A 25,710-nucleotide genomic window follows, 5' to 3' on the forward strand; every position below is an offset into this window, starting at 1 on the left:
TCCACATGACTGCAGCAAACAAAAAAAAAAAAAAAAGAAGAGAGAGAGACAGAGAAGTTACTTCACAGCATCTCTGCTCTTCTCTGTCTGGTAAAACAGAAACAAGCAAAAAAAAAAAAAATTGACACTCCACTTCTTTTTCTTTTTTTTTTTTCTTAGGGTTCCGGTTCCCCTTTTCCATCATTCATGTCGTTCCCCTTCCCATCACCACAATTGTACTCTTTTATATTCCTTCTCCTTCTGTGTGTTTCCTTTTCTCCTCTCTATGATGCATTGGCACTCTATGTGAATCTCTTTGCTTACTCACACCCCTCCCTCCCCCTTCTCTCTCTCTCTCTCTCTGGGTTGAATTTATATCCGCAAACCGCTTACATTTTTTTCTTTCACATTTTTCTTTCTCTTTTTTTTTGTTTCCCCCCTCCCCTCTGAATTTCTTCTTCTTCTTTGGCGGGAGGATTAACACGCCATACGCGGCACCGCCATATCCATCACGCCCCCATCCCCGTCCTCGTCGTGCTCTTCCTCCTCCTCACGGTATCGTTTACGCAGCGCTTCTCCAAATGAGGCGCTGCGTGGGGCAACGTTCTGCGACGCCTCGTGACCCACATCCACCAGCAGTGCCTCGAGTGTGACAGGGGTGCCGCCCTCTAGCTGGTCAAGGAATGGATCCACTACAACATCGGCTGTCGTGTCTGCTGTTGCCACCAGCGCGGCGGGACGCGCAACAGGCAGCGCCTTTGGGCAAAAAAGGTTGGCAGCTGGACGCAGGTGTTCTTTAGCAGCGTCAATAACGGGCGACAAAACTCGCTTGTTGCCATTGATGGGGACGCTGTTCCTGCGGTTGTTACCTTCGCTGGCAGCGGCTGCAGAAGGTTCTGGTGAGCGCGTCTTCATGTCGGTACTCTGCTTTGACAAGCTGGCCGCCGGAGAAACCGACTTCTGCTCCTGCTTCCTTTGCGCTTCCAGTCCTTCCGCCATGTCAAGAACCATCGACGACTGCGAGTCTCCAAGCACCAAAAAAGATGACGGGCGGCTGACCGGCGGTGGTTGCGCCGACGAACTTGTAAACGTCATCATCGTCGTCTTGGCAGGCTTGCTGAAAGGGTTTTGTGGCTTTGTGCGGGTAGGCGGTGTTGTCGACTGGGTCAGCTGCTGGGGGCTGTGGCTACTCTCTCTGTTCACACTGCGGCTTGGCGTTGTGGTCGTGACCTCCGCAGGCCGTTTCGTTGGCGATGTTCCCTCCTGATCCGTGAAGGTCACGTGCCGCCTCGATGGACTCGCAACAGAAGTGGGGGCGTCATCGACACGTGACCGTCGCTCCGGCGTCGTTACCGCGCGAACTCCTGCGGAAGACGGCGGCGAAACTTCCTTCTCCGTCGCTTCAACCGCCCCCTCAGCCGGCTGCGGCGCTCCGTCGCCAGAGGTCTTTTCTTTCGCCAGCATCTTCCGCAAAAGCAGGTCCCGCTCGCGTTCACTAACGACGGACCCCTCAAGCGGCAACGTGCACCGACGCTTTTTCTTTGCCTTCACCCGCACCTCCAGCAGCGCAAGTAACTTCTGCACAAGTTTCCCGTGTCCCTGCGCGTTGGCTTCCTTGGCGCACACCTCAATGTTGTCTCTTAGTTCAAGATACGTTGCTAGATCCAGGGCACGTGTCGTCTGATGATCTTTCAGTGCATTTTTAAAGAGCTCAATGATCTTCTTGTCGTGCAACGCGTCGTGTTTGGCAATGACGGCGGTGTAAAACGTGCTGCGTCGCTTCACCTCATCCGCACGCACCTCCCGTCGCAGCAGGTGATCCCACGCGACCATATCCCTCTCCGTACCGCACCGAGTGAGTGGAAGGAACAGGCGCACGTGCTCCGTTGGTAAACCACTGGCGACAGCAGCGGGGTACGGCGGGTCGCTCTTGCACGAACGGTACGCAAACACTGCCTCGTCGCTGACGCCCCATATCCACAAGTTGTACGTCTGGTCCGCCATGCACCGCGGATCCAGCACCGGGATCCAACTCCCTCCCCAATTGAATGTAAACATGCGCAACACCCCAGCGGTGTCAGCGAAGTGCAGGGGACCGTCCTCGGACCACCCCATCCACTGCAGCTGATGCAAACTACCATCCGAATGCGTGGTGAGAGGGACAACAACAGGGGGTAAAACGACGGAGCGCGAGCCCACGTCAAGCACCTGCAGCCGCATCTCCCCACCACTCTCCAAATAACACACCGCGAGCGGATCAAAGTCGGCCTTGAAGGAGTGCATAATTTTACTGCTGTTTGTTCCCACCATCGCAACGATGCGAGGAAAAAGGCTGAGCACGGCGAGCTCAAGCCCAGAAAGGGAGAAGAGCCGCAGATAACGGCTCGTCGCGACTGCAGTGAAACGAATACCGGCAGTAAGGCAGCGAACAGTTTCGCCTGGGTAAAGCCGCACACGCCAATCTGACTGCGCCCCAAGGGCGACAAACGTGCGGTAGTATAGAGTCAAACGCGGCGTGTCGTCCACGCTGTCCATTTCAGCGTCCTGCGTCAACACAAATGCGGCTCCTACAGGACTCAACGCAGCCATTAAAATGGTGCCACGTTCCAAAATACGCACTGCTTGAATAGACATGTCGTGAAAATGGATATTGGTGCCGTCGGCAGTGCTGTGAATGTAGCCAACAGAGTTGTACGCTAGATAACAACTTCCCTCCTCCCCTACAGGTGTCGCGCCAATCTGAAAGGAATAATCAAACACAGCCGTCCCTGTACCTGCGTTTTTTGCTCGCACAGAGAAATCATGTGGCGGATGCGACGATGCCAATGACTCGTTTGCATCTGTCGCATCCGCCATTGACCCGCTGTCATCTTGACCATTATGACCGTGTTCACGACTAAAATATTCCTCCCCATTCATGACGTCATTGCCTTCACTATCGTTATCAGAGGACTCTTCTGCCTCGTCGTCAAGAAATACAGAGCGCTGCTTACGGCAAGCCTCCTCAGCAATTCGAAGAACCTCCTTTGGATTCTGACTCCGCCACCGCGAAGGTCGTTCCTCCACTTCACTGTCATCATCCTTGTAATGTGGATTGGTACGTTTCAAATCATCCACCACCTGCCGGAAGTCTTCCTTGGCGACGGAGGTGGAAGATGATGACGAGGCTCCATCGTCCACATCGCTGCCGCTTTCACTGCTGCTATCGCCGATGATACCACCATTCTCACCGTCATCGCCATCCGGTTGACGACGAGTGTCCTGGGGATTCTTCTTGACGCCGTCCCGCGCCTTTTCTCCGTCGTCCATTCTGTTTTCCCTTCGCATCTTTTTCCTCTTTGACACGTCGGTGTTGCCGGCGACAGGCCCGGCGCCCGCATCCGCCGTCCTCTTCGAGCCCAACGCCTTTGGCGCCTCACGACGCAGATAAGTGACAACACCGTCCCGCGTCCCAACGACAACATCGCCGCTCATCGCATCCACATGGACGTCCGTCACATCTGTAAAACTCTGCCCCTGTAGGCGCGTCACCCCCCACTTGCGGGCGTCCACCTTCGCGACAACAACGCCGGTGGTGCCAGCAAGCACAACGCAGAGAATGTTTGTCGAGAGTGAGTAGCACGTGACGCCCAGTAAGTCTGTCATGCCAAAGCTGTCAATCCCAGCAATGGGCCGGAGACGGTGCTTGTATGGCGGTGAAGTGGCCTCCTCAAAGCGCAGCACTTGTGCCTCCGTCACACCGGGGACAAGTAGCAGCAGAGAGCCATCGCCCCCACGAGCCCAACACAGTCGGTAGGCGACAGCGTCGTCACGCTTCGCTGTCGGGGAGAGAAGTTTTGGAAGCACAAAACTGACGCCTTTGAGCCGCTCCATCGCAGCCTGATGCTCTGGCAAAAGTTCCTCTTGAGAAAAGGGTGTTGCCTGTGTGCTGATAGAAGTGCATGCAGACACGACGCCTACGGCACCGCTCGCAGAGGCCATGGAAATAAGATTTCCACATGGAGATAAGGCAAGGCCAACTAACGGATGTGGAACATTCATCGGCATAGTCTGGACACTGCAGCCTTGTGGCGACATTTGCAGACAACGCAGGGAATCACCACCAATAAACACACGCCGTCGCTCCGTGTCAAACAAGACACAACGAACTTCACCGGTAACACGACATATAACGCGTGAGGTGGAGGCGGAAAGCACGTTCTCGTGCAGGACAACGTTACCGTCCCGGCCGCACGATATCGCCAATCCCAACACAGCATGCAGCGCGACGCATGTGACGGCTCCATCATGACACTGTCGAGCCCAAAGCTGCTTGCAAGACGGCCATCGTTTCTTCGGATAAAAAGTCACAACACCATCGGTGCCGCCCGTCAAGACATGTTCGCCGTCCACACACACACGTGTCGCCCCGGCTGGATGAGCCTGCAGTTGCGGAAGCATTCTCTCAAGCAACACAAAGAAAAGGCATCACAAGCAAAAGCACATTTGTACGTGTGTTATATAAGCGGGTAAAAAAAAAAACAGAAAGAAAAAACAGAAAGAAAAGGCTGTACACGGGTACGGGCACGTTTCTATAAATAAGTCAGAGAATCACAGAAACCAGTCATGCACTCAGAAGCAGTAACAGTATCAATAATAGCAATAATCACAACAGTACAAAAAAAAAAAAAAAAAAGAGTCCCACCATGATTCCCATATTATTCTCCTGTCATAAATGGGCCTCCTACGTCCTCTGTGACCCTTTCTCTGGTGTGCCGTCTTCGGTTGTCTTCAATGCAGAAAATGACGCATCTGCATTGAGCAAAGCAGACGACATCGAGCCCAGCTGCCGGTGCTGTTCCTGTTCCTTCGCCCGCTCGCGGGCTCGGCGCACAGCATTCATAAGGCGCTCCAATGTGACACCAGAGGACGATTCACGCAAACGTGGCGGTGATGGAGAGGCCAAAGGAGAAACCGTTACGGGTGCCACCGGCGCAGCGGCTTCTTCCACCGATGACAGTTGCGGTGGTATTGGTGTCACCTCTGCTCCCCGCCTGGCGCTTCTGGATGAGTGAAGGCAGCACGCGGCTTCTACCGCATCTAAACGTCGGCACAACGCCAGCAGCTCCTCGCGAATCCCGCCACTCGTGTCCTCCAGCGGCGCAGGGCTGTCGACCACAAGATCCGCATCACGCATGGACACGGCAGGAGCAGTCGCCCTCTCCGGCAAGGGCCTCGCAACCGGCACAGCCAAAGGCGCGTCTGCCCCCTCAATGATATTATACGGCTGCTCCAAAACTCCTGACGATACCGGTATGCCGTAATTCAACTGGTACCACGCCGTGGCGAGCTGCTGAGTCTCCGGTGCTCTTTGAACATTCCCGCCGGTGGCGTTTTCTTGGGTCGTCCAAAACCGCTGCAGTGCAGTATTGTCACGATGGTGATATTCATGTCTGTCTGCATCACCAACAGCACCATCTGCACTATAAAGAAGAGAAGAAGTTTGTGCAGCACGTGGAAACGCCAAAGGTGCCGCCCGTACCGAAGAATAAAAGACAGAAGACGGTATGGGGCCATCCACCTGACGTCGCCACCACGGATGTAAAATTGGCGTGATATTTGCGGTATCAACCACATCCACGAAACGCTCACCATCTGACATCCAACAAGATGCACGAAGCCGTTCGACACTGCCTGGAACAAAAGCAGTGGCGTTCATTGCCAACAATTTAAAGTCATTCTCCATCTCACGACCATACGGATGGAAATGCGCGGCTGTATGCTGTGAAGCCTCCTGTGGCATCATCCCCACCCGACTATCAGTAATGTCAACGTGTGCGTACGTATGTAGGCAGCTCTATAGCCAGCACCCCTCAACAGACAGAAAGAACGACCCTCAGAAATACACGCACACGCACACACTTCCACCAAAAAAACAAATAGGCAGAGGCGGCAAAGGAAAAGCGTTAAGGGGAAAAAAAGGAAACGAACAAAAAAAAAAAACAGGACAAAAGGAAGAAGGCGCACAGATGACAACAAAAAAGCAGCCGAAATAAAACCAAGGAAGCAGCAACCAAAACAAGAACAGTCACGTGGCTGCGGCCTCCTCCGCCCACTCCCCCTATTCTTACAGAAGGGGAAGGAAAAAAAAAAAAAGAAGAGACAACATCCCCTACAAAGCACACACCTCAGAGGGGATTCACCGCGCATGCATACACTACCATTAAAACGCACGCATGCAAAAGGCACACGCCACCAGCAGCCGGGATCTCTCGTTGCAAAGTCACGGTGCGGCAGTCTTTGAAAAAAAACCCGCAACCGCCAGCCTCCTCCTCCCACGTGGTGAGGGAGGACGGCAGCAGGGAGAGGCAACAAAATAAAAGGAACGGCACTCGCTGCCTCCCCGGCGTGGTATCGATGGGAAATAAAAGTCAATAATAAAAGGAAGCAGGGCGGCTAAACAAGCCAAACCAACACCCGCTTGGCTCCATTGGGTCACACATCCCTTCACGCAGCTTACTAGAAAGGAAAAAAATAATGCGAAGGAAAAAAAAAACGGAGTATTTGAAATAGACATATTCATGCATCTCTCTCACTTCTCTTCTCTCACTCAGCTCCCAAATTTCCACTGGGGCAGTCCAATTATCCTCGTCCACTCACTCTGTCCCTTTTTCAGTCTTTCCTTTTGAGTGGGCTCATTTGTTTTTGTTGTTTTTTTTTTGTTGTTGTTGTTGTTGTTTTGCTGATAATATCCCGTCATCCCTACTGTTGCTTTTGGCCATCCGCCATGTTGGGTGTGTTGAATAAAGCCGAGAGAGCGTAAATGACGTCGTCTGGGCGCAACGGCATTCTCAAGGGGGGATTTGTGATGAAGTACCGTGGCAATCCTGGCAGCCCCTCCGATGCCGGGAAAAGGCGAAACACACCGATGGCCACCCATGAGCGCCGCGAGAGAAGAAACGAAAAGGCGTCACCAAAGGTTTGAAAATGCAGCAGTTGATTGCCGCAAAGTTGAAAGGCGGTCCCAAACTTTCTGCCGTAGCTTAACCACGGCGCAACGTCATAATGGTCCATTTTTCCCTGTTGTTGAAGCACCATCGCAAAGAAATGAATGATGCGTTGGTCATGGTGGGCATGAATAAATATTGTTTGCAGCATATTTGGTGAAAAGCACCGGCCCATCATGAAGGCCAGTGAGTCTTGAAATTGTTTCTCACCTCGCCGGCGCCACTCCGGATCGGTGTGGTACGGACTGACGGAAATGCAGGAGACAAACGACTTCAGCTCCAACACCATATTTTGCTCCGGCAGATTTATCGGCTCCGTTTCTTCTTCAACCGGCTCCCTAGCCGGATGACAAGCGCTCGCCTCCAGTATTGTGCATACATTGTTCCCCACAGTGATGAGTGGGATGTCCGAAAAATCCCATGCGCCAAGCTGTGAGCAGTAAAGAAGAATCCCGCGCAGCTTAGAAATACCCCCGCTCTGCCAGATGGCGTACTCCAAATGGGACTCCGACGTACTTAACCCACGTATGTAACGCAACGGGTACCCAAATGTCTGCTTCCACCAGTGCAAAAACTCTTTCGAGAGTTTCCGAGAAGTAAGAAGTGTTAAGCGGGACTGGGTATAAATAGAATGTATGCTGTGCATCATTTCTGAGAGCTCATTGCGTGAGACGTCCTCATCGAGGTATTTTTCATACAATGACGAAAACGCAGGTTTTTTAAAGGATGTCACTTGGTCAATGAAGAGAAAATTTTCCATGATGTCCTCCTTTCCCACCCCGTTAATATACTCCGAGGCGACGTGTGTGAGAATGTCGTTGATTTGTTGCTCCAGCCGTTCAATGGAGTCCATTGTTGTGTCATGCTTCTCGGAAATTGCAGCCCGACGGCAGCTCAACAACTCCCTCAGCACCGATGCTGAACCGCCCAACGGAAGCTCCTTCAGAGAAACGCCTCTTGGATGCTTATCAACAAACGCCTCCTCTAGCAGTTGTCGTCGTAGCTCCAACATACTTGAATCACGAACTAGTAATCCCTGAAGGGCGGGTGAAGGCACACCTCTCTTTCCCCCCACACCATTACTCAGCCATGAGGGAGTGCCTCCTCCCTTCCCTGGAGACGCCTTCGCTGCCTCTTCATCCATCAGGTCAAAGCTCCTGTTAAAGGGGTAATAGAGCTTGTTATCATTCATGCCCGCGCTCTTCTCATCCGTCTCGAGCTCAAAGAGATCCTGCCCGGACATGGTAAAAGAGCCCCAGTTTGGTTGAGAATCAACAAAAGCGTCGTTATTGACCGTGCTAGCACCAAATGAAGTGACAGCACCGCTCCCCCCTGGTTCAAGTCGTTTCAACACCTCCAATAGATTGACCCGACCACGTTCGTGTATAACAAGCAGTGTATCGCCCTGCTCAAGGGCATATTCGAAATCCAATCGCATGACTTTACGGGACCCCTCCTCCACGCCCACAACGAGGACGTCATGCAACTTCATAAGCCGCACGACGCGGGAGATTGTGAGATGCACAAAAAACCATGGCACTGGGCATGTGGCAAATATATTGCGTCGACTGTACTCATACAAGCTCTTCCAGTTATCCTTCTCACTCTCATCCCACAGGTTTGGTGGGGAGGTGCCTGAAGCGGAGGAGATGCGCACAAGATTGACAAGAAACGGTACCACCCCAGGTAGCAACAAAGCAGCTGACATAATAAATTTATTGTTTTGGTCAATCATAAACATCCCTCGTCCCCGTAAAAGCCTCGCATGAAAGGCAAAGCGGAGCCGCAAATACTGCGGAACGTGTGGGGCACGGCGTTGAAATACGGTAGACCATAGCATGATATCCGCATCCACGGTTTTAGAGACTGCATCTTTCCCGGGAAGAATAATGATCGCGGACGACTCTGATATCCGCAGGCGTTCCAGCATTACTCTATCAAGAAACTTCACTTGAAGAAATTTACTACGCAATCTGTAGCGTGGGTGACGACCAATCGCCAAAACATCCGGTGAGAAGGCGGTGTAACAAAAACAAACCGTCTTCATGGGGTAAAGAGCCAAAACCTCCTCAAGAATCGACACGGCATCCTCTCGACTGACGTGACCGTATACAAAGAAATGATTTCGCCTTCCTGTGTACCGTGGAAATTCGCGTAGAATCTGCGCGGTTGATATCACCAGCATAATCAAAGAAGACATCATAGCGAGAAAAACACATATAATAACAATGGCTAAAAAATGACCATCCAGCCCCTGTGGAATAATATCTCCATAGCCAACCGTTGAAATCGTCACCACCATCCAGTAGATAGCAAGGTCAATTTCTAAATGATAGCCACGAAACACCTGATGCATGTGGAAAATGCACCCAAACGTAAACAACAAGGCGACAAAAAAACTTAATGGACCGGCAGCAAAACGAATGACATCCAGTCGATGATTACGTGGAGTCAATGTGGCCAAGGAATCTAGCACAAAGAGAAAATACTGTCGCATCGGCCAGCAGCGTAAAAAAAGAGGCACGTAAAGGCGACTAACCCACCCCATGCCACTCACAAGTGCCACAAAATATGTAATTATTCGATAGCCTGATGTCACCAGCACGATAGTGATAGTTACGGGACCAACGTTGTACGCAACGAGAAGTTGGGAAAGAAGAACAATTGAAAGAATGGTCTGAACAGTGGCGTACCAGTCAAAATCATGCATGCCGTATTCAATCCATGTCACCTTGCCAGAGCGTGTTGTCTGTACAATATAAAGCGTGACGATGGCCGTTTCACATACAAAAAGAAACAACCATACACATATCGCCAAAACGGGGTGTTTCCGCACAAAAGTCTGAAAGAAAAGTTTAGGTCCTGTCATCATGGGAAAACCAAATGGGGGCTGCCCTCGCCAACGGGGCCCACAAAAGTAAGAAAAGTACGAAGCCCAAAAAGAGCTATTACAACCTGAACGTGTATTTTTTTCTCTTTGATGGTCTTGTATTTGCAACAGGAATGCACGCCGCGTAGGACGATATTGACTACGATTACGGTAACGCCATGAACGTACATATGGGAAAAATCCAGCGTACCGCCTGTCGTGACCGGTCATTGTGAGGTCAACCACGTCGTTCATGACGTCATCCCCAGCATGCAGATTGCCGCCTGAGATGGACATCTCCGGCACAACACTTGAAAAAAACGTATTGTCTCCCCCCTTCATCCTTCTTTATTCTCCTCTCTACACACTCAGAGAGAGAGAGAGAGAGCGAGAGACTCACCCAGCCACACCACTACAATCCTTTGAAGAAATATAAATAAATTAAAATAAAAACTTCCTTTGTGTTCCTTTTGTTTCACTTCCCCTATCCCCCAAATATTTCAGCAAATGCAGAAGACACAGAAATGCAGAGAAGCCCCAGTGAAGTGTGAGTTTACCATTTCAGCCCCCTCCCAAAAAAAAAAAAAAAAGTCAACGGTACCGTCATCACAGCCACAGTGATAGAAAAACAGTCATATTGAATAACTGTGTGCATTTGTGTGTGTACAGGCATGGCACCTGCATTATTGGCCGTGTGCGCATACACCCAGATGTATGCAAATATTAGTGTTAGAGTTGAATAGACAGAGTTGATGAAGTGGAGTGGGGAGGGGAGAATGGCAGGAAAAATAAAAATAAAAATAAATAAAACTCAACATATCAGAAGCACACTCACATGCAGAAAGAAAAAAAGGAATAAAAAGAAGAACAGGACCTCTTCAAAAAATTGTCTCTTCCTTCAGAGTCTTACAATTTGATCCGCCTGTTGTAGCAATTCCACGTCGTGTGTCACGCAGAGCACCCCGCGCAGTCGTCCTGACTGCAACAACCCCCTCAGCTGCGTCATGACAGCCCTTCTGGACGCCTCATCGAGCCCGGCGGTGGGTTCATCCATCAGCAGCACACCGCCACCGTGGTACAGGGCCCGAGCTAGCATCAGGCGCTGTCCCTGACCGCAGCTCAGACGCAGAGCCCCGGGCGTCGCCCAGCCTGTTATCGATGACAACGGTGTGAGAAGTCCTTGTGGTAGGCGCTCAATGAAGTCCATGCATGCTGCCGCCTCCGCACATTCCCGAACTCGGGAAAGTAGTGAAAGGTTTGCCACCGATATCGAACTCCGTAGAGTGATATTTTGAGCAATCGTGGCTCCAGGGAAAAGTGTAGCAATCTGTGGCATGTAACTAAACAAAGTAGATCGGAGGAATCGGTGTGGAATGGAGGCGACAGGCAGCCAAAAAACTTCCCCATCATCACCGCAGGCATGGTTACCGTCAGGCATACCGTCACCGTTGCACGTTGAGTGTAGCTCCATTGTCCGTCTCCTGCGACTTCGCAGCTGCAGAGATAAACTGTTGGCATTTGTTTTGTACAACGCCAGGAGGAGCCGAAGAAGGGTTGTTTTCCCGCAGCCACTCGGCCCTGTCACGCATATAAGCCGTCCTGCCCCTGTCAACTCATCCTGTAGCTGTAGAGTGAATGAGGCGGGCGAGAGGAAGGCGTTAACGGTGGGCAAAGTTGGGTACTGAAACTGCAGGCCGTCTGCCCGGATGCGAAGTACCTCCACCTCCACACCTCCTCGCAGCAGGAAACCCTTCCTTGCTTCCTCATCATACAGAGACTCCCTGTTATCACCACCATTCATATCACTCGTGGCAGCACCAACACCGCCTTCCAGAACTTCTTCTTTCTCCCAGTTCCTGGGGTCCAGTATCCGCTCCAGGGCATTTGCCTTGTATGCATTGTTTACTACCACCTCTATCACCCGCCGAGCATCCAGCGCCTCGTCCAGAAGCTCCTGTACAGCACGCATAGCTTCCATAAGAAGTCCCTGTGCCTGAGACCTGACCGCCGCTTGGGCCGTCACAATGGCCGGCAGTAGCCACTTCATAAGGGATGCGAGGGCGTCAATGGTCCACAAACGACGGAGGGAAAGTACCACACGCACAATACGCCGCACCGTTCCAGGCCCCTTACGGCCCTGTGACATCTGTTCCGTCCACCAGCCCATGAGTGTCATGTCCGCCCCATAAGGCCGCAGTTCGTGAATGTGTTCAATGATCTCCATCCCACGTAACATCATGCCATCCGTTGCCATGTTCCCGTTTTCTTCCTCCTCCGCATCCACATTCCCGTCCTCAAGATCCACGGCGCACTTCCTTCGCAAAATCCTCAATACACCTGTAAGCAAATTGGATAAAGCCACCGTCGCCACAACCACCACACTACTGCGTCTGTCCAGCGTTGCTGCGGCTGCTGCAAGCGCCGCCGCCGCACGCACGAGGCGCGCAAAAAAATCATGTAATTGCACATCAACCCCCTCAAGGTCATTAACGTAGTATATAAGCCTCTCTACCGCATCCGGATCCCGTAGGTCAAAGAAAGCCAATGGGGTTTGGGCGAGTGCTTCGTACAGTCGTCTCTTCACGGAATCTCGATGAAAGGAAGCCGATGTGTGAATGTAATCCTCCGTCACACGCATCACCGCGGCAGTGGCAACAAGACGTGCCCACTCAAAAGCCAACAGCCCCAGAACAGCCCTCATATTGGCATGGGACGATGTGTCAATGCAGCCGCCGCGTGAATACTGCAGGAAAAGCCTTGGGGTAACGCTCAGCAACTGTTCAATGTGGTCTCGCACCGCCAGACCCGTAATTGCACTGTGTGCCGCAACGGCAGTAAGCAGACCCATCATGGCGCAAGACACAAGTTTCTTCCAACCACCAACATACATATATTTGACCAAACTCCACGTGTTTTGTAGCTGCAACAAACGTCTTCGTCGCCGTAAATGCCGTAGTTCCTCTGATAGAGAAAACCAGCAAGCTGCAATCCCTGCTGAGGAAGATGGGGAAAAAAACAACTCCAGTGGGCAAACCAATTCCCTGTAAAACACTGTGGAGTATTCGTCAAGGTCAGTCAGATCATCGCTGCACTGGCTAACATCCCCGTCAATCACCACCGCCTTGTAAACAGATCGTATGAGTTGCAGACGCCATAACAACGCCAACGAGGCTGCAGAAATGATATCGTCTTTGGTAGTCATGGATGGCCTTCTCACCGCAGACCGCAGCAAGAGAAGGACCTCACGCCGATCCAGCAGATATCTCACCTGGTCCTCCCATATAATCCGAACGGCGTCAGGGAGAACGCCATCGGCAATATCCTCTGCAGTCACAGGCAAAGCGATACGTCTTTCCCCATCCTTCAGGGGTGTACGTGGAGCTTTGAGAATGGCATCACTCAGCTCAACCCAATACTGACGCACTGACGGTGCATCTCTTTCCTCGTTGAATGGCTTTTCTCCAGCGGACGTCAATTGCACCGCGCTGCTCTGCAGACGCCCACAACGCGCCTGAAACCACGCCATCGTGTAGTAAACGCCATCCGCCACCAGGACTATCCCAACAACACCCCAGACAAAAGTCTTGGATGACACCGCATGTTGCGTGGCTCGTCGGAAACGACATGAAATTTGATACATCAGTGCTAAAGAATCAGAGGCCGCCTTTCCACAGGGGAAGGGGAAGGCGGTAAAACGGCAAGAGTCCCCCATCTTCGTCCACCACGTCCCAGCCCCTTTTATTATTATTATTATTATTATTATTATTGCCGGTTCAACAAATGATCCCTCTCCTAAACCTAAAAATGGCACACAGAAATACAAACAAGTAAAGTAACAACAACAAAAACACACACAAGAAAAGTAATAACCGTCACAGCACGCTTTCATTGCTTCAATTGGCAGAGGTGTAAAAAAGAAAAAAGAAAAAAGAAAGGGACGGCTCGCAATTCCACAGGAATTGCTCTCAACTCATAGATTTAAAAAGACGTGTGTGCAGGTCATATGATACCATAGTCATCCTCCTCTAACAACAAGAGCTCCTCATCTCGCCTACGCTTCCGCCCTGCGGTCTCCTCATCGCGACCATGACCGCCTCCTCCACCTCCCCCGGTGCCAGAGCAACCCCCAACGCCACCGCCACCAAGAGCAATACCCTCTCCACCCTGTTCTCTGCCCTTCGGGTCCTCCACGCCGCCCCCACTCGCCCATTCAGTGTTTGCCTCGCTAATTGCGGTGTCGTCCGTGGCGGTGATGAGCGTAGCGATGTATTTCCCATGACGATCACGACCGGCAATAGAGTAGTGCACCACAAGGCCCACAGAGGGTCGACGACGCGCAGGATCCATGAATGGATCCCATAGAAACGCATCGCCGGTAAATGACACGCCTTGCATGCCATTTTCATCGGGGCGAATGACACCGCGAAGTTCATCCGCATCGTACATGCGAATAGTCCCACGATGACGTAATAGGCAATCATCTTTTTCACCTTCTTTAGATTTACAACCCTTTTCCCCAGAGGAACGGCCGAAGGCGCGAGGGAATATGCGTTCAAACCATGCCTGCTCCACCATCAATGCGTATCCATTGCCAGGTAACCCGCGGATGTTATCTGCCCGTAACCGACGACTCGAATGGCTCCCCATGCGGTTCCATCGAACCGTAAAACTCACAGGCTCTGGTACAGACAAAATGGGCTTTCCGACCTGCAGAAACAACAATAAAAGCCTTGCATTCTCTGGTGTAAGAAGTGCGGCTGCCTGTTGCACCAAACTATTGGCATTGTTGTCAACTTCTCTAATCAGCTCAGCATCCTCGTCATTTTTGTCGTTCGATTTGTTTTCTTCTTTCTGCTTCCTGTCGGTGTCACCTTCCTCGTCTCCTCCCTTTTCATTGGCATCTGGCATGACTTTCTCACCCTCCTCCACGTCACAAGGTGTCACGTTGTGACTGACAGGAGCTGCTGCGGTAGAAGGAAATGCCCCCAGCACAGAAACAGCACCTCCATTCATCCCGCCACCACCGGCCCCTCCTCCTCCTCCTCCTCTTCCAGCAGCCCGCCAGGAAGCATCTCTCACGTTCATAATATTCAGGAGGCTCCCACCGTAATACTCCTCTAATACGCGGCGTGTGAAGAAATATGCAACGTCGTCGCGAGTAAAATAAATATCTGGTCCACCCACCTCCGGCGCAACAAAGCCAAATCCCTTACTGTTGCGAAACAACACGCAGCGGCCCTCATGTCGGATCCCCTCTTCAGGCCGCATAATCACTATTTGCTCCTCGGCTGTCAGAGAAGGAAATGCAGATGCGTTCGCCATACTTTTTTTATATTGTTGCTGTTGTCTTTGACGCTGATTTGGGTCACCTGAACGCGAGGCGTCAGCGCCACTCGTCACCCCTTCTTCCTTTTCCTTGCTTTCATTGCCCGCTTTCTCCGCTTCCTCATGTTCCTCATCGTCCTCCACGAAGAGGGCGGCGTACTTTGTCGCCTCCTGCACCGCCTCATCGTCGGCGTCTAACTGAACATCCAAAACAGGCCGCAACAACACGTCGCCCATTGACGCTACCGCCGCCGCCTCCTCCTTCGCCGCCGCCGCATGGCGCATCATCGCACTCACATCCATAACGCCCGTGTTCGTGGACGCATCGAAAGACCCAAAGAGAAATCCCTCCTCCGAGACAACACTTTTCCTTTCCACAGCCGTCCTCTTTTCTTCTTCTTCGCCGTTGTTGTCTTTATTGTTTTCGTCGTCGCTCTCGGCAGCAGCAGCTGCTGCTGCTGCACGTCTGCTTTCCATCAGAGCGCACCTCTCCCGCAGTGAGTCCGGTCCCGTGTCGAGAACCACATCGGCTGGGATAGTTGCAAACACGGCATCAAATAGGTTCCTTGACGTCAATCGAGTTGTGTTTGACATTCCTCTTGATAAAAAATAAAAAATAAAAACTGTTTTATATATACGTGATAAAGGACAGCCAAAAAAGGAAGAAAAAAAAAAAAACGAAAAGGAGAAGGAACATATGTGCAGAGAAGAGAAATAGAAAAAAACAAAAACGCACTGTAAAAAAAAAAAAAAAACCAAGCCCTCAGTCCGTGTGGTGATGTTCTTTTCCGCTTCTTTTTTCTTTTTTTCTTTTCGTCACCCCATAGTTGGGAACTGCCTTTATTCCTCCACAACCAGAAGCGAGTGCCACTGAGCGAATGCACATGTGTGTATATATCTACAGAGAGCGGGTCCTCCACACCCTCTCTCCGTCAGCATTGTTTCCCTGGGGTGTGCTCGTTCCCCCTCCCCACCATTGCTTTTCTTTCACAAAAAATAACAACAACAAGACAACAACAACAAAAAAAAAGATCCGTAGGGAAAGGGGCTTCTATGTTTCTCTTCCTGGCCTCTCGTTTTTTCTTCCTGTGCTTTGCCACCTGCGGAATGTTGGAGGCGGGGAAGTAAATTGTCATCGCCTCAGCAGTCGTGTCAGAACTTGCTCTTGGGCCTGCAGCCGCACCTCCAATGCCTCGCGCTCCATTGCCTCTACCTTAAGCGCCGCCTCAAGACGTCGTATGCGTAGCAGAAGCGCCTCCGTCTCCTCGGGTGAGGAAGGGGCAGTCAAAATGCCTGGCAGTGTGGCATCGTGGGTCTCGCCCTCCATTAACACCCGCACCCGCTGCTGTAGGACGGCGTTTTCAGCGGTCAGATCCTGCACGAGCTGCCACAACTGCGCCACCTGCTGCGAGGACGAGGAGGAGGATGAGGAGGCAGGCGTTGACGTCATGGCGAGAGCGGGGCGAGCAAGCGGAGGGGAAGAGACGGCATTAGGGTGGTGTTGCGCACCGGTGGCGTGCGTGGACGGTGGTGCTTCTACGGGCCGCTGCGTCCCTGAAGGCACGGCGGATGCAGGCGCGTTGTGGATGACACGTGCCGGAACCGGGGATGAAGTCTCAAGCACCTCAAAGTTCGGTTCCTTCACAGCCGTCAAATCCCGCGCACCTTCGCTTCCCACCCCGTTCGGCACAAACCGCATTGGAGGAGGCGGAGAGGGAATTGGCATGCCTACGATTTCTAAATAATGTGTATATGTTCGCAATGAAAAATGTACGAAGGCCACACACACACACACACAAAAAAAAAAAAAAAGGAAATAACGCACTTCCTTCAACTGCCACCTACCTCTCTCTCTCTCTCTCTCTCTCTCTCGCAGGGCAAAAATAAATTTAAAAAAAGTCAAAAGCAATCCAAAGCACAGACACAGAGACACACACATACATAAATACTTAGATACAAGCACACACAAACAAACAAGAATAAAAAATAAAAAATAGGTGTAAAAAAAAAAAAAAAAAAGGAGAATCCACTCCACGCACCTAAGCCCATTGCATCATACAGGAGAGGAGATATATGCATACATGCAGGAAGGTGCAAGAAGAGAAGAGAAGAGAAAATAAATATAAAAAAAAACATCCACATACACGCACATCCACATACACGCACATACAAAAAAAAAAAAAGAAAAAAGTCGCAACTAACACGAATCCCCATTGACAGGAAGGAGTAATGAGGCTTGATGTTACGGTCCAAATCAAGGCAATCAGCAAATACGTCATCACGTCCTGACATTCACTACCACTCCGACAGCTTTAAAGCATGGACGCCAGAAATAGGGCAAAAAGGAAAAAAAAAAAAAAGAAAGAAAGAAAAAAAAGAAGAGAGTAAACGGAAAAAAGAGGGAAAAGGCGGAAAAGCATCTTGCGCCCTCTGTGCACGTCCTCCTTCGCTTCTCCCTCCCCTCCCCTTTTCTACTATCAGAAAAGGTTCTTGACCCTCCTCTTCATCCGACTCACTAACCCGTTGAAGTGCGGAGTCTCTGTGCGGCTCCAAGACTCGCCCACTGACGATGCCGGCAGCGCCCCTGAAGAGAGAGATGATGAATCGGAGCTTGCCGTCAGGTTCGACCCCTTATCTAGCGGCAAAATCGAATATTCTCCTCCGTCCGTTGAAAGAGGCAACGGTGGACCATCATCACGAACTGCAGGAAACACCTCAACACTGGATAAAATGCTGGAAGCGTGAGTTTCTCCGAAAGTGGAGCTTTCACTGGCAAAGGCAGAAATGCGGCGCTGCACTGTACCAGCGTCCTGCCCCAAGGAGCTCACGGTGGCGGTGTCTAGCAGCGGCGAGCCATCCTCAGAGGACGGAGGGGAGTAACTAAAGCATGGCAGCGGAAAGTCCTCCATGGATGGAAGCAGCATGTCCTCAAAGAGTTTCACCTTGACGACGTTAGACATGACCAAACTCATGTCTGGCATAAGCTTCAAGACGGCATTCAGTATACCATCATGCGAGGCGACCTCCTGCGTGAACTCCAGCCGCAGTTGCGGTGGACGTGGACTACCAACCCAAATTTTGGTGGACGGCGGTGGCCCAATGCTCAGTCTCATATGATTCGAGAGTTCAAGAATTTTAATGTTAAATATGATGTCTGGAACCCGCACGCCTCGGTATGTGATGGCAAAGCGAAGGCTGAACTTCAGTCCGCCACGATACAAAAAGTCAAAGTCCAGCTCAATCTCCCCGTTAGGGGAAACACTCGGCTCGCCCAGCCCGCGAATCAGCGGAATCTCACCCCCAATCTCAAGTTGATCCAGCAGAATCTCCCCATGGATGTGCTTTGGAAGTTTACGGGACACCCGGTGCAGCTTTCGGCGCAGTTTCCCAATAAGAAGATCATGCAACCCGCTCGTTCGTGTATTTTCAAAGTACAGGCGGGCCACGACGAGGTTAAATACATCCGTGAAGGGAAGATGTTTGATAAACATGCGCCACTCCTCGGACTGTGGCGTGGCTTGAAGCAAATTAAACCAACGCTCCATCTCACGCCGGGTGGGAAGCTTAAAAACTACGGCTGTCCAGTCGCCAAAGCACGGTTCGTTATCTACATCCTCAAGGTCCAATTCACCCATGCACATCAAACCGTTTTCATCCCCGTAGATGTTTTCTCGATTGTTTCCGTCGTTATTTTCCTCAAACCCCTCTCTGGAATAATGATCCCCATGACGATGACGGTGTTGGTGTTGGCGACGGCCACTCCCCTCCCCTTCCTCCTCTTCCTCTTGCTTACGCTGTTGTCGACGTTGCTGACGTGACATCTCCTTCATAGGATCCTCAATAAAGAGCGGAAGTCCTTCTTTACGCCGCAGCACAAGACATTTCCCCCGTATGGGCGCTTGTCGCTTGGTTGTGTCTGTGTGACGATGGTACTTGGACAACTTCTCCAATGCGCTGCTAACAATGGCGGTGTTAAACTTCCCAATCAAATGCTCCGCATCAACAATCGTTTGATCACCATCCTTTGACCTATGACTACTATCAATTTGATATACGGAAATTGTTTTGCCAAACAGTACGGCACGAATAGGGATGGCGTTGCCCACAATGTCATTGTCATAGCGTGCCATCATGCATATAGCTTCCACCTTCCATACGCACAGCTCATCGCCGCAAGTGTTTCCAACACGTTTTTGAAGCCTCATCTCCTTTTGCTCCACAGCACTTTCAATCATCACCCCCGCCTTCACGAATAAGAAAGAAATAAGGAAAAGAGTCGTTGCCGCCCCTCCAATGACACCGCACACAAAAATCAACCAAGATGCCATCTCACCTACGGGAAGAGGGGACGGTGTACCTTTCAGTCTCTGCCTATATATATATATATATATATATATATATGTGTGTGTGTGTCTATAATGTGTGCGTGGGTGGGTCTATTGGTTGTCCTCCCCTACCCTGTTCTCTGGTTATGTGCCCTATTCTTCAACGAGCCACTCGATGCTCCCTACCGTGAAAAGGTGGAGGAAGGTGCACACAGTGGCAATGTAAACAAGGAGGTGGTCTGCCAACAGATGGCTGCACAAAAAATACGCACACACGCACACACCGATCCCCTGCGGCAGTAAACCCCTTTCATGTTGCGCCCAACGCATGCAAAGATGACAGCGTACACACAAACACACACACAAAAAAAAAAAAAGAAAAAAAAAAAGAAAAGGAACACAACACCATCAAAGACAGCACGGTACTGTCCTGACAACCCCTTTACATGACACACAAACAAACATCAAGCCACACCCCACCCCACCTCTCTGTCTCTCTTTCTCTCCCCCTCTTTTTTCCTCTCATTGATTCACATGCAGTAAACAAACGCTCACGAAGATCACCAAGAAAAAAAAAAAGAATCTGCAAAGAAGCGAATCATCCAAAGTTCACTTCACATTTCTGCCAGTGGCTGCAACCAATTTTTTTTTTCTTTTGGTGTGTGTGTGTGTGTGTGTGTGTGTGTGTATCACGCCCCTCCCACCGCTCACTTCACTCTGCATGTATATATATATATATATTTATTTATTTATACAAGTCTACATACAAAGCTAAAAAAAAAAAAAAAGAAAAAAGAAAGAAGTGAATAATGTGGGCTGGCCGTCTCATCCACCCCGAACGCCATATATCTTGCACACACACACACACACACAGAGAGAGAGGGAGAGAGGTGGGGGAGATGCTCCCTTCTGTGCATGCGTATTTGTCCCGCTATTGTTTTCTCTCTTATCTCCCCCCCTCCCTCCCCTCATCAAACTCGGCAGCCTCCGTTCACAAGCAAAAAAGAAAAAGAAAAAAGAAACAAAGAAAAAAAATCATGATATTTCACGCTAGCAATGAGATAGTGTCATGAAGATTCACATCATTCCGGAATGTGGAGAAAAGAATTTATGAAGCAACGCAGGAAAAGGAAAAAGGGACAGAAGCTCACTTTTTTTTTCTTTTTTTTTTTTTTTTTTATTTGCCGCTGATGAAAAGAAGACTCACTTCCAAAAAGAACCCCCAGTAAGAGATTCTGGCATTCCGCGAACGCGTTTCACAGCCAGCCGCATCACATTACGCGCCTTAACTTTTAGCCGCAGCCTCCGCCCGTCCTCCGAGTTCGGCGGTAATGAAGCAATGTTCGAAGGCGACAAGAGGACTCCTTGACTGAGTTCACGAAGAGTGGCCGTTGTTGCCAGCACGCTACCACTGACATTCACAGTACTGCTGCTATCGCCATGGCCCATAGAGTGTGTACCCTCATCCACGGATGCTATTACTTTCAACGCTGGGGTTCGGGCAGGGCTGAAAAATTCGCTCTCCTCTTTTGTGTTGCTCCCAAAGCCGTCGATTGTGGCTTCTTCCAAAGTTGCCGATGCCGGTGGCTCCTGTTTGAGGTTGACTTGACCCCGGCTACGTGCCACGGCGTTGTGTCTATCAAACCGCATATCCCACTTCTTCTTCTGTGACGCATTCGGTGACGACGGCGGTGTCTTTTCTATACTCGGCAGCGGGAAGTCATCCAGGGCAGGAAGGCCCATGTCATGCATGAGGTACAGTTTGATGAGGTTGGATGCGATGGGGCTCAGGTCCGGCAGCGAAATGAGGATGCGGTGCAGAAATCCCCGGCCGGACTGCATGCCTTGATGCACCTCCAGGCGAATATCCGGTGGTGAAAGGATGCCAAGCCAAAACTTCTTGCTGGGCGGTGGTCCCACACTAACACGCATACGCGCCGAGAGGTACTTAATCTTTACGGAGAACACAACGTGCGGGATGCGAATACCGCGGTAGGTGAGATTGAGACACAAACACAACGTCGCCCCGCCGCGGTAAAGCAGATCAAAGTCAAATATCATCTCTCCACCGGCCACAATCTTTGGAGAAGAGAAATTGCTAAAGATAGGGACCTCCTCCCCAATGAGGAAGTCATCCAAGAGGATCCGCCCCTCAATCTCACGTGGGAAATTCTTCATGCTCAATTCATCAAATTTCTTCTGCAACTTTGCTCCTATAAAATTGGTCAGTGCCGTTGTGCGCATGTTCTGTCGGAAAAGACGCGTAAGAACAAGATTGAATGAATCGGGTGTGGTGATTGTCTGTAGGTAGTCCCGCCACTGCGCGGCCTCCTGTTGTCCCTCGAGTAAGCTCTGCCACCGCTCCTGCTCCCGCATGTAGTAGAACTTCACAACGATAGTGTGTTTATTCCCGGGACGAGATTCCGCGTCACTCTCCGCCACTGCAAGGGATCCATAGACCTTTTCTTGGTTGCTACTGCCGCTGCTACTCTTAACAATCCCGTTCACACTTAAAACGGTGCTGTCACCCACGTTGTTTTTGGCACTTCGCGTCATGCCTGAGTTCGAAGCGGTGCCACCACGAAAAGACGCGTACGTCACTGAGGGAGAACCTTCCCTATTCTCCTCATCGCCCTCAAACAAAGGCCCGCCGTCGCGGGGACGGATGTGCAACACGTGTCCGTGTACCGCCCCTGCATTCCCCCCGCGACGGCTGCCACCCGGCAGAAAAGAGGGCTGCACAACGATGCGATCGGTTCGCACACGACCCCTCAACCGTTCCCCAGTGATGACACGCTCGTGGCTGCCAACCCCGTGCGAGTTCTGCACCTCGTATACAAACAAGTACTTGTCGTGCAGCACCAACCGGCAGTCATGCGCCGCGCCAAACACATTGTGATCCGTTAAATAAGAGAGTCGGCACACGGACATGTGTCGCGCAGGCGAGACGCCTGTCGTATCCGGCAGTGGTGTTTTTGAGTCCGCCGAGTACAAAGCGCTCAACGACGTGCTGCTAATGGCACTCTCGTTGTAGCTCGTCTGCCTAAAATGGGTGGCGGCAACGTCTTTTCCAGAAAGGTATGCGTACAAAAACCACAAGACTTTATTTCCACAATGCACAAATTGTGTAAAACTTTCAAGGCCGTAAAGGTAACAGATCGGCACGGCAATGACGCCGGCAATCCAACCGTACAGAAACAACATAAATATTTCCAACATTTCCTTCCTTTCATGCAGACAAAATATATATATATATATATATATATATCTGCAAACTAAACTAATAATAAGAACAGCCACTATATATATATATATACATATATAAGTGTACATATATAATCAAGGCAAAGATGGAAAAAAAGAAATACCGGCAAGTGAGGAGCATAAAGCGTAAGAATATATATTTATATATATATGTGCGTCGTGTAGCAACTGCAATGAAGGTAACTCCCCTTTATCACGATGTCCACCTCCCAACACACACACACACACACACACTACGTAATAAATATATATATATATAAGTACACGCAGATTCCTCTCTCACCTTCTCCTCATGGATGTCAATAAATAAACTGCAAAACAGGAAACAAGAAGGACACACTCGGTTCAATGCTGTTGATTCAAGCCACACCTTCAAATAAAAACTACAAGGGCAAAGACAAGCCCTCGTTTCCCTTCCCTTCGTGTGGGAAACAAACATGTACTCCATAAACGGAAAACCCACTTATCCATGTATGTTGAACCAAAAACAAAAAAATAAATACACAAAAGGAGAGAGACAAAACCATCCAGAAACGATCCAACAGAAATAGAGAGAGAGAGAGAAAAAAAAAAAAATGAAAAAGTCTCCCTGGTCGTGCGGAAAAAAACTTCAAACAGCAAAAAAAAGAAAAGAAAAAAGGGGGGAGGAGGGAAAAGGAACAAGGAAACACAACCTAATCTCTACACAAGGCAGAACTCCCCATTTCCAGACAGGAAAGCATGTCATTTAACTGCCGATACCACTTGTGTTGCCACCGGCGGGACTGCAGTCGCACCATTTTGTCACGGGAACCACACAACTCGCCAACACCTCGCAGCAGCGGCGGGTACCGCCCCTCAGCACATGCAATGAAATTTCGCCACAATAATTTCATTTGAACACAAACTTCACGGTGAAGAAATACCTCTGCGGCGCGTACGCAACGAAGGTACGCAACATCCGCCGGGACTCCCTTCGAAAAAGGTTTCTGCCTCCTGTAAACTTCGCCTGCACAAGCTGTTCGCGTCAAAGGTAGAAACCATTCTCTTTCCCTTCCGAGGTTCTTTTCACTCGACGCAAAGGCCGCCGCGCTGCCGCTGGTTGTCATTGCTGGTGGTTTGCGGTATTCCGCCAGGTTTGGCATGTTCGAGAGAAGTGGAAAGTACTGCAGGGATTCGGGGAAAAAAACGTTCTCTAAATCCATCTCGATAGAACCCTTTGTTACCCGCATTCTTCTTTTTGGCCCAGTACCGGAGGGAAACAACAGCAGCAGTGTGGGCTCCTTTGAAAAATCCGCCATCTCCAATGCCATACGGAGCAGATAATTGTGCCCCTTGACGACAAACGGGTAATTGCCACTGAGTGACTTCCTCCAGCTGCGGACGGCATGTAGCAGCACCACAGAGATCCGCTGTAATTGGTGCATAAAGTAAAGAACACCACGGCGGTAGTAACGTCTCTTTTTCACCAACGCCCCAATTCGAGACGGCACCGCAACAGCATCATCTGCAAACGTGACGGGCCGCCGTGGAACCACAGAGGGCTGCAGTTGCCCCGGCAAACTCCGTCGTCGCGGTAATCCCATGTGTGAGCCACGCCGTTGCGTCGTGTCTCCATTGCTCTCGTCATCCATTTCTGTGGAAACCGCCCCAGTGCCGAGATCAGACGCTGCCATCGCCAAAAAATCCCGTAATTTCGACACGATCGTCTCTCGTTGTTCTACGGCGTCCAAAACGGCCAAAGTCTGAGCCTGATGCTCCAGAAGAAGCCGGCGTAGTTGCATGATGTCAGCAACGGCTGCTTCATTCCGTCCTACAGCCTCCATGCCTCTAACAGAATTGGCAACATCGTCAACAGCCCCAATCGGGGACGGCCGACTTCCTAAGAATGTCTTTGCTACATGCTTATAAGAGTTGGCGTTTAAGCGGTTCGAGACACAATGGCCAAATTTCGACCGCTTCTCTGCTAACATCCTCTTTTTTTCGTGGTTGCTCAATGCTTCATGGCAGACGGGGTGCCGAGAGTGCGTGCCTCCTGTCACTGGGGTAAAGAGGGGGCCTACGGCGGCGTCATTCACGCCAGAGTCATCATCATGATTGCATGCCGGTTTGACGGTAGGGACCGACGTCACGCATGGCGAGCGTGTCTCCAGAATGTCCGTAGAAAAACTGCCTTTCTTTGTTATATTCTCATATAAGTTGCAAGGTGTTGTTTCACACGTCTTGACGGCATCTTCTCCTGATAAAGATGTAGATAATAAGCTTGTCTTTTCTCCCCTTCTTCCTCCATGCTCCAAAGGAGATATGATGTATTTCTCCAACACATCAACATCTATTGTTGGAAGGCAACAACTCCGCATCAGTGTGCGTACCTCCTTCACAATTTCCTGTACGGCCAACGCCGCACGAAGACGTAAAAATCTCTTCGTAAATGCATCCCGCTGCCTCGGCGCATGTGAATACCACGGCATGGACGAGATGTTTACATGCCCCTTCTCCGTCGCACACCATGCAGCCACGCCGTTATCCATATTCTCGCTATGGCCACGCTGGGCTGTGGCACGAGGCGCCTCTCGATTGAACTCTACGGACATTTCATGTCTCCTCCTCCGCCTCCTCCTTCTTATGCTCTTCTCTGACGCAGCGGAGATGTCTGTTGTCGCATACTCGGGCATTGCCTATTCCGTCTCCTCGTGTTGTTGCTGCTGCTGCAATGCTCTCTTCCCCTCGCCCTCACTGTGCAGCAACGCCGATATCCGCTCAAATGGGAGCCACCGTTTTTGCCAATCACACTCACCCCCACCCACCACAAATATATATATATATAGGTATAGGTATATATGTACAAAAAACAACAAAGCTACCACCCACCCATTCCAAAAGAACAAAAAAAAAAAAAAAAAGATGCCACACATACATACACACAAACAGAGAGGGAGAAGGGAGAGAAAAAAGAATTGCAAGAGAAGAATAAACAGAGCGT

General features: G+C 50.6%; 9 protein-coding genes across 9 annotated transcripts, besides 38 other annotated features; all 9 read right to left on the reverse strand.

Moving 5' to 3' along the window:
- Positions 1-57: part of a sequence feature (A-rich) that runs on past the window's edge.
- Positions 1-16,086: part of a sequence feature (heterozygous, Esmeraldo-like haplotype) that runs on past the window's edge.
- Positions 374-446: a sequence feature (CT-rich).
- Positions 457-4,419, reverse strand: Tc00.1047053506529.130 (hypothetical protein, conserved; the record flags this gene model as incomplete). Its single annotated transcript, XM_816844.1, has 1 exon — positions 457-4,419. The coding sequence occupies one exon, from the start codon at positions 4,417-4,419 to the stop codon at positions 457-459; it is 3,963 nt and encodes a 1,320-aa protein (XP_821937.1).
- Positions 4,490-4,524: a sequence feature (A-rich).
- Positions 4,703-5,764, reverse strand: Tc00.1047053506529.140 (hypothetical protein, conserved; the record flags this gene model as incomplete). The annotated part of the gene is made up of 1 exon (XM_816846.1): positions 4,703-5,764. One exon carries the CDS (start codon positions 5,762-5,764, stop codon positions 4,703-4,705), a length of 1,062 nt encoding a protein of 353 aa, XP_821939.1.
- Positions 5,933-6,045: a sequence feature (A-rich).
- Positions 6,658-6,697: a microsatellite.
- Positions 6,721-10,176, reverse strand: Tc00.1047053506529.150 (hypothetical protein, conserved; the record flags this gene model as incomplete). Its single annotated transcript, XM_816848.1, has 1 exon — positions 6,721-10,176. One exon carries the CDS (start codon positions 10,174-10,176, stop codon positions 6,721-6,723), a length of 3,456 nt encoding a protein of 1,151 aa, XP_821941.1.
- Positions 10,205-10,229: a microsatellite.
- Positions 10,263-10,287: a sequence feature (AT_rich).
- Positions 10,619-10,639: a microsatellite.
- Positions 10,733-13,546, reverse strand: Tc00.1047053506529.160 (hypothetical protein, conserved; the record flags this gene model as incomplete). Its single annotated transcript, XM_816850.1, has 1 exon — positions 10,733-13,546. The coding sequence occupies one exon, from the start codon at positions 13,544-13,546 to the stop codon at positions 10,733-10,735; it is 2,814 nt and encodes a 937-aa protein (XP_821943.1).
- Positions 13,573-13,601: a microsatellite.
- On the reverse strand, positions 13,834-15,753 carry Tc00.1047053506529.170 (hypothetical protein, conserved; the record flags this gene model as incomplete). Its single annotated transcript, XM_816852.1, has 1 exon — positions 13,834-15,753. The coding sequence occupies one exon, from the start codon at positions 15,751-15,753 to the stop codon at positions 13,834-13,836; it is 1,920 nt and encodes a 639-aa protein (XP_821945.1).
- Positions 14,864-14,886: a microsatellite.
- Positions 15,400-15,435: a microsatellite.
- Positions 15,762-15,782: a sequence feature (AT_rich).
- Positions 15,814-15,914: a sequence feature (A-rich).
- Positions 16,087-16,200: a sequence feature (haploid, non-Esmeraldo-like haplotype).
- Positions 16,201-16,949: a sequence feature (areas merged during assembly that could not be assigned to a particular haplotype. This can correspond to areas where the two haplotypes were merged or to regions with more than two copies in the genome that were merged during assembly.).
- Tc00.1047053506529.180 (hypothetical protein, conserved) lies at positions 16,292-16,885 on the reverse strand (the record flags this gene model as incomplete). The annotated part of the gene is made up of 1 exon (XM_816854.1): positions 16,292-16,885. One exon carries the CDS (start codon positions 16,883-16,885, stop codon positions 16,292-16,294), a length of 594 nt encoding a protein of 197 aa, XP_821947.1.
- Positions 16,950-19,447: a sequence feature (heterozygous, Esmeraldo-like haplotype).
- Positions 17,005-17,031: a microsatellite.
- Positions 17,076-17,135: a microsatellite.
- Positions 17,127-17,184: a sequence feature (A-rich).
- Positions 17,499-17,539: a microsatellite.
- Positions 17,637-19,487, reverse strand: Tc00.1047053506529.190 (hypothetical protein, conserved; the record flags this gene model as incomplete). The annotated part of the gene is made up of 1 exon (XM_816856.1): positions 17,637-19,487. The coding sequence occupies one exon, from the start codon at positions 19,485-19,487 to the stop codon at positions 17,637-17,639; it is 1,851 nt and encodes a 616-aa protein (XP_821949.1).
- Positions 19,448-19,764: a sequence feature (haploid, non-Esmeraldo-like haplotype).
- Positions 19,532-19,560: a microsatellite.
- Positions 19,765-20,137: a sequence feature (areas merged during assembly that could not be assigned to a particular haplotype. This can correspond to areas where the two haplotypes were merged or to regions with more than two copies in the genome that were merged during assembly.).
- Positions 19,849-19,878: a microsatellite.
- Positions 20,138-25,710: part of a sequence feature (heterozygous, Esmeraldo-like haplotype) that runs on past the window's edge.
- Positions 20,143-20,172: a microsatellite.
- Positions 20,206-20,252: a microsatellite.
- Positions 20,258-20,286: a microsatellite.
- Positions 20,338-20,357: a microsatellite.
- Positions 20,484-20,519: a microsatellite.
- Positions 20,636-20,667: a microsatellite.
- Positions 20,688-22,703, reverse strand: Tc00.1047053506529.200 (hypothetical protein, conserved; the record flags this gene model as incomplete). Its single annotated transcript, XM_816858.1, has 1 exon — positions 20,688-22,703. One exon carries the CDS (start codon positions 22,701-22,703, stop codon positions 20,688-20,690), a length of 2,016 nt encoding a protein of 671 aa, XP_821951.1.
- Positions 22,727-22,752: a microsatellite.
- Positions 22,785-22,822: a microsatellite.
- Positions 22,880-22,900: a sequence feature (AT_rich).
- Positions 22,961-22,982: a microsatellite.
- Positions 22,987-23,008: a sequence feature (AT_rich).
- Positions 23,423-25,402, reverse strand: Tc00.1047053506529.220 (hypothetical protein, conserved; the record flags this gene model as incomplete). The annotated part of the gene is made up of 1 exon (XM_816860.1): positions 23,423-25,402. The coding sequence occupies one exon, from the start codon at positions 25,400-25,402 to the stop codon at positions 23,423-23,425; it is 1,980 nt and encodes a 659-aa protein (XP_821953.1).
- Positions 25,540-25,574: a microsatellite.

Source organism: Trypanosoma cruzi, genomic scaffold, assembly GCF_000209065.1.
Source record: "Trypanosoma cruzi strain CL Brener 1047053516597 genomic scaffold, whole genome shotgun sequence".
Taxonomy (NCBI): Eukaryota; Euglenozoa; class Kinetoplastea; order Trypanosomatida; family Trypanosomatidae; genus Trypanosoma; species Trypanosoma cruzi.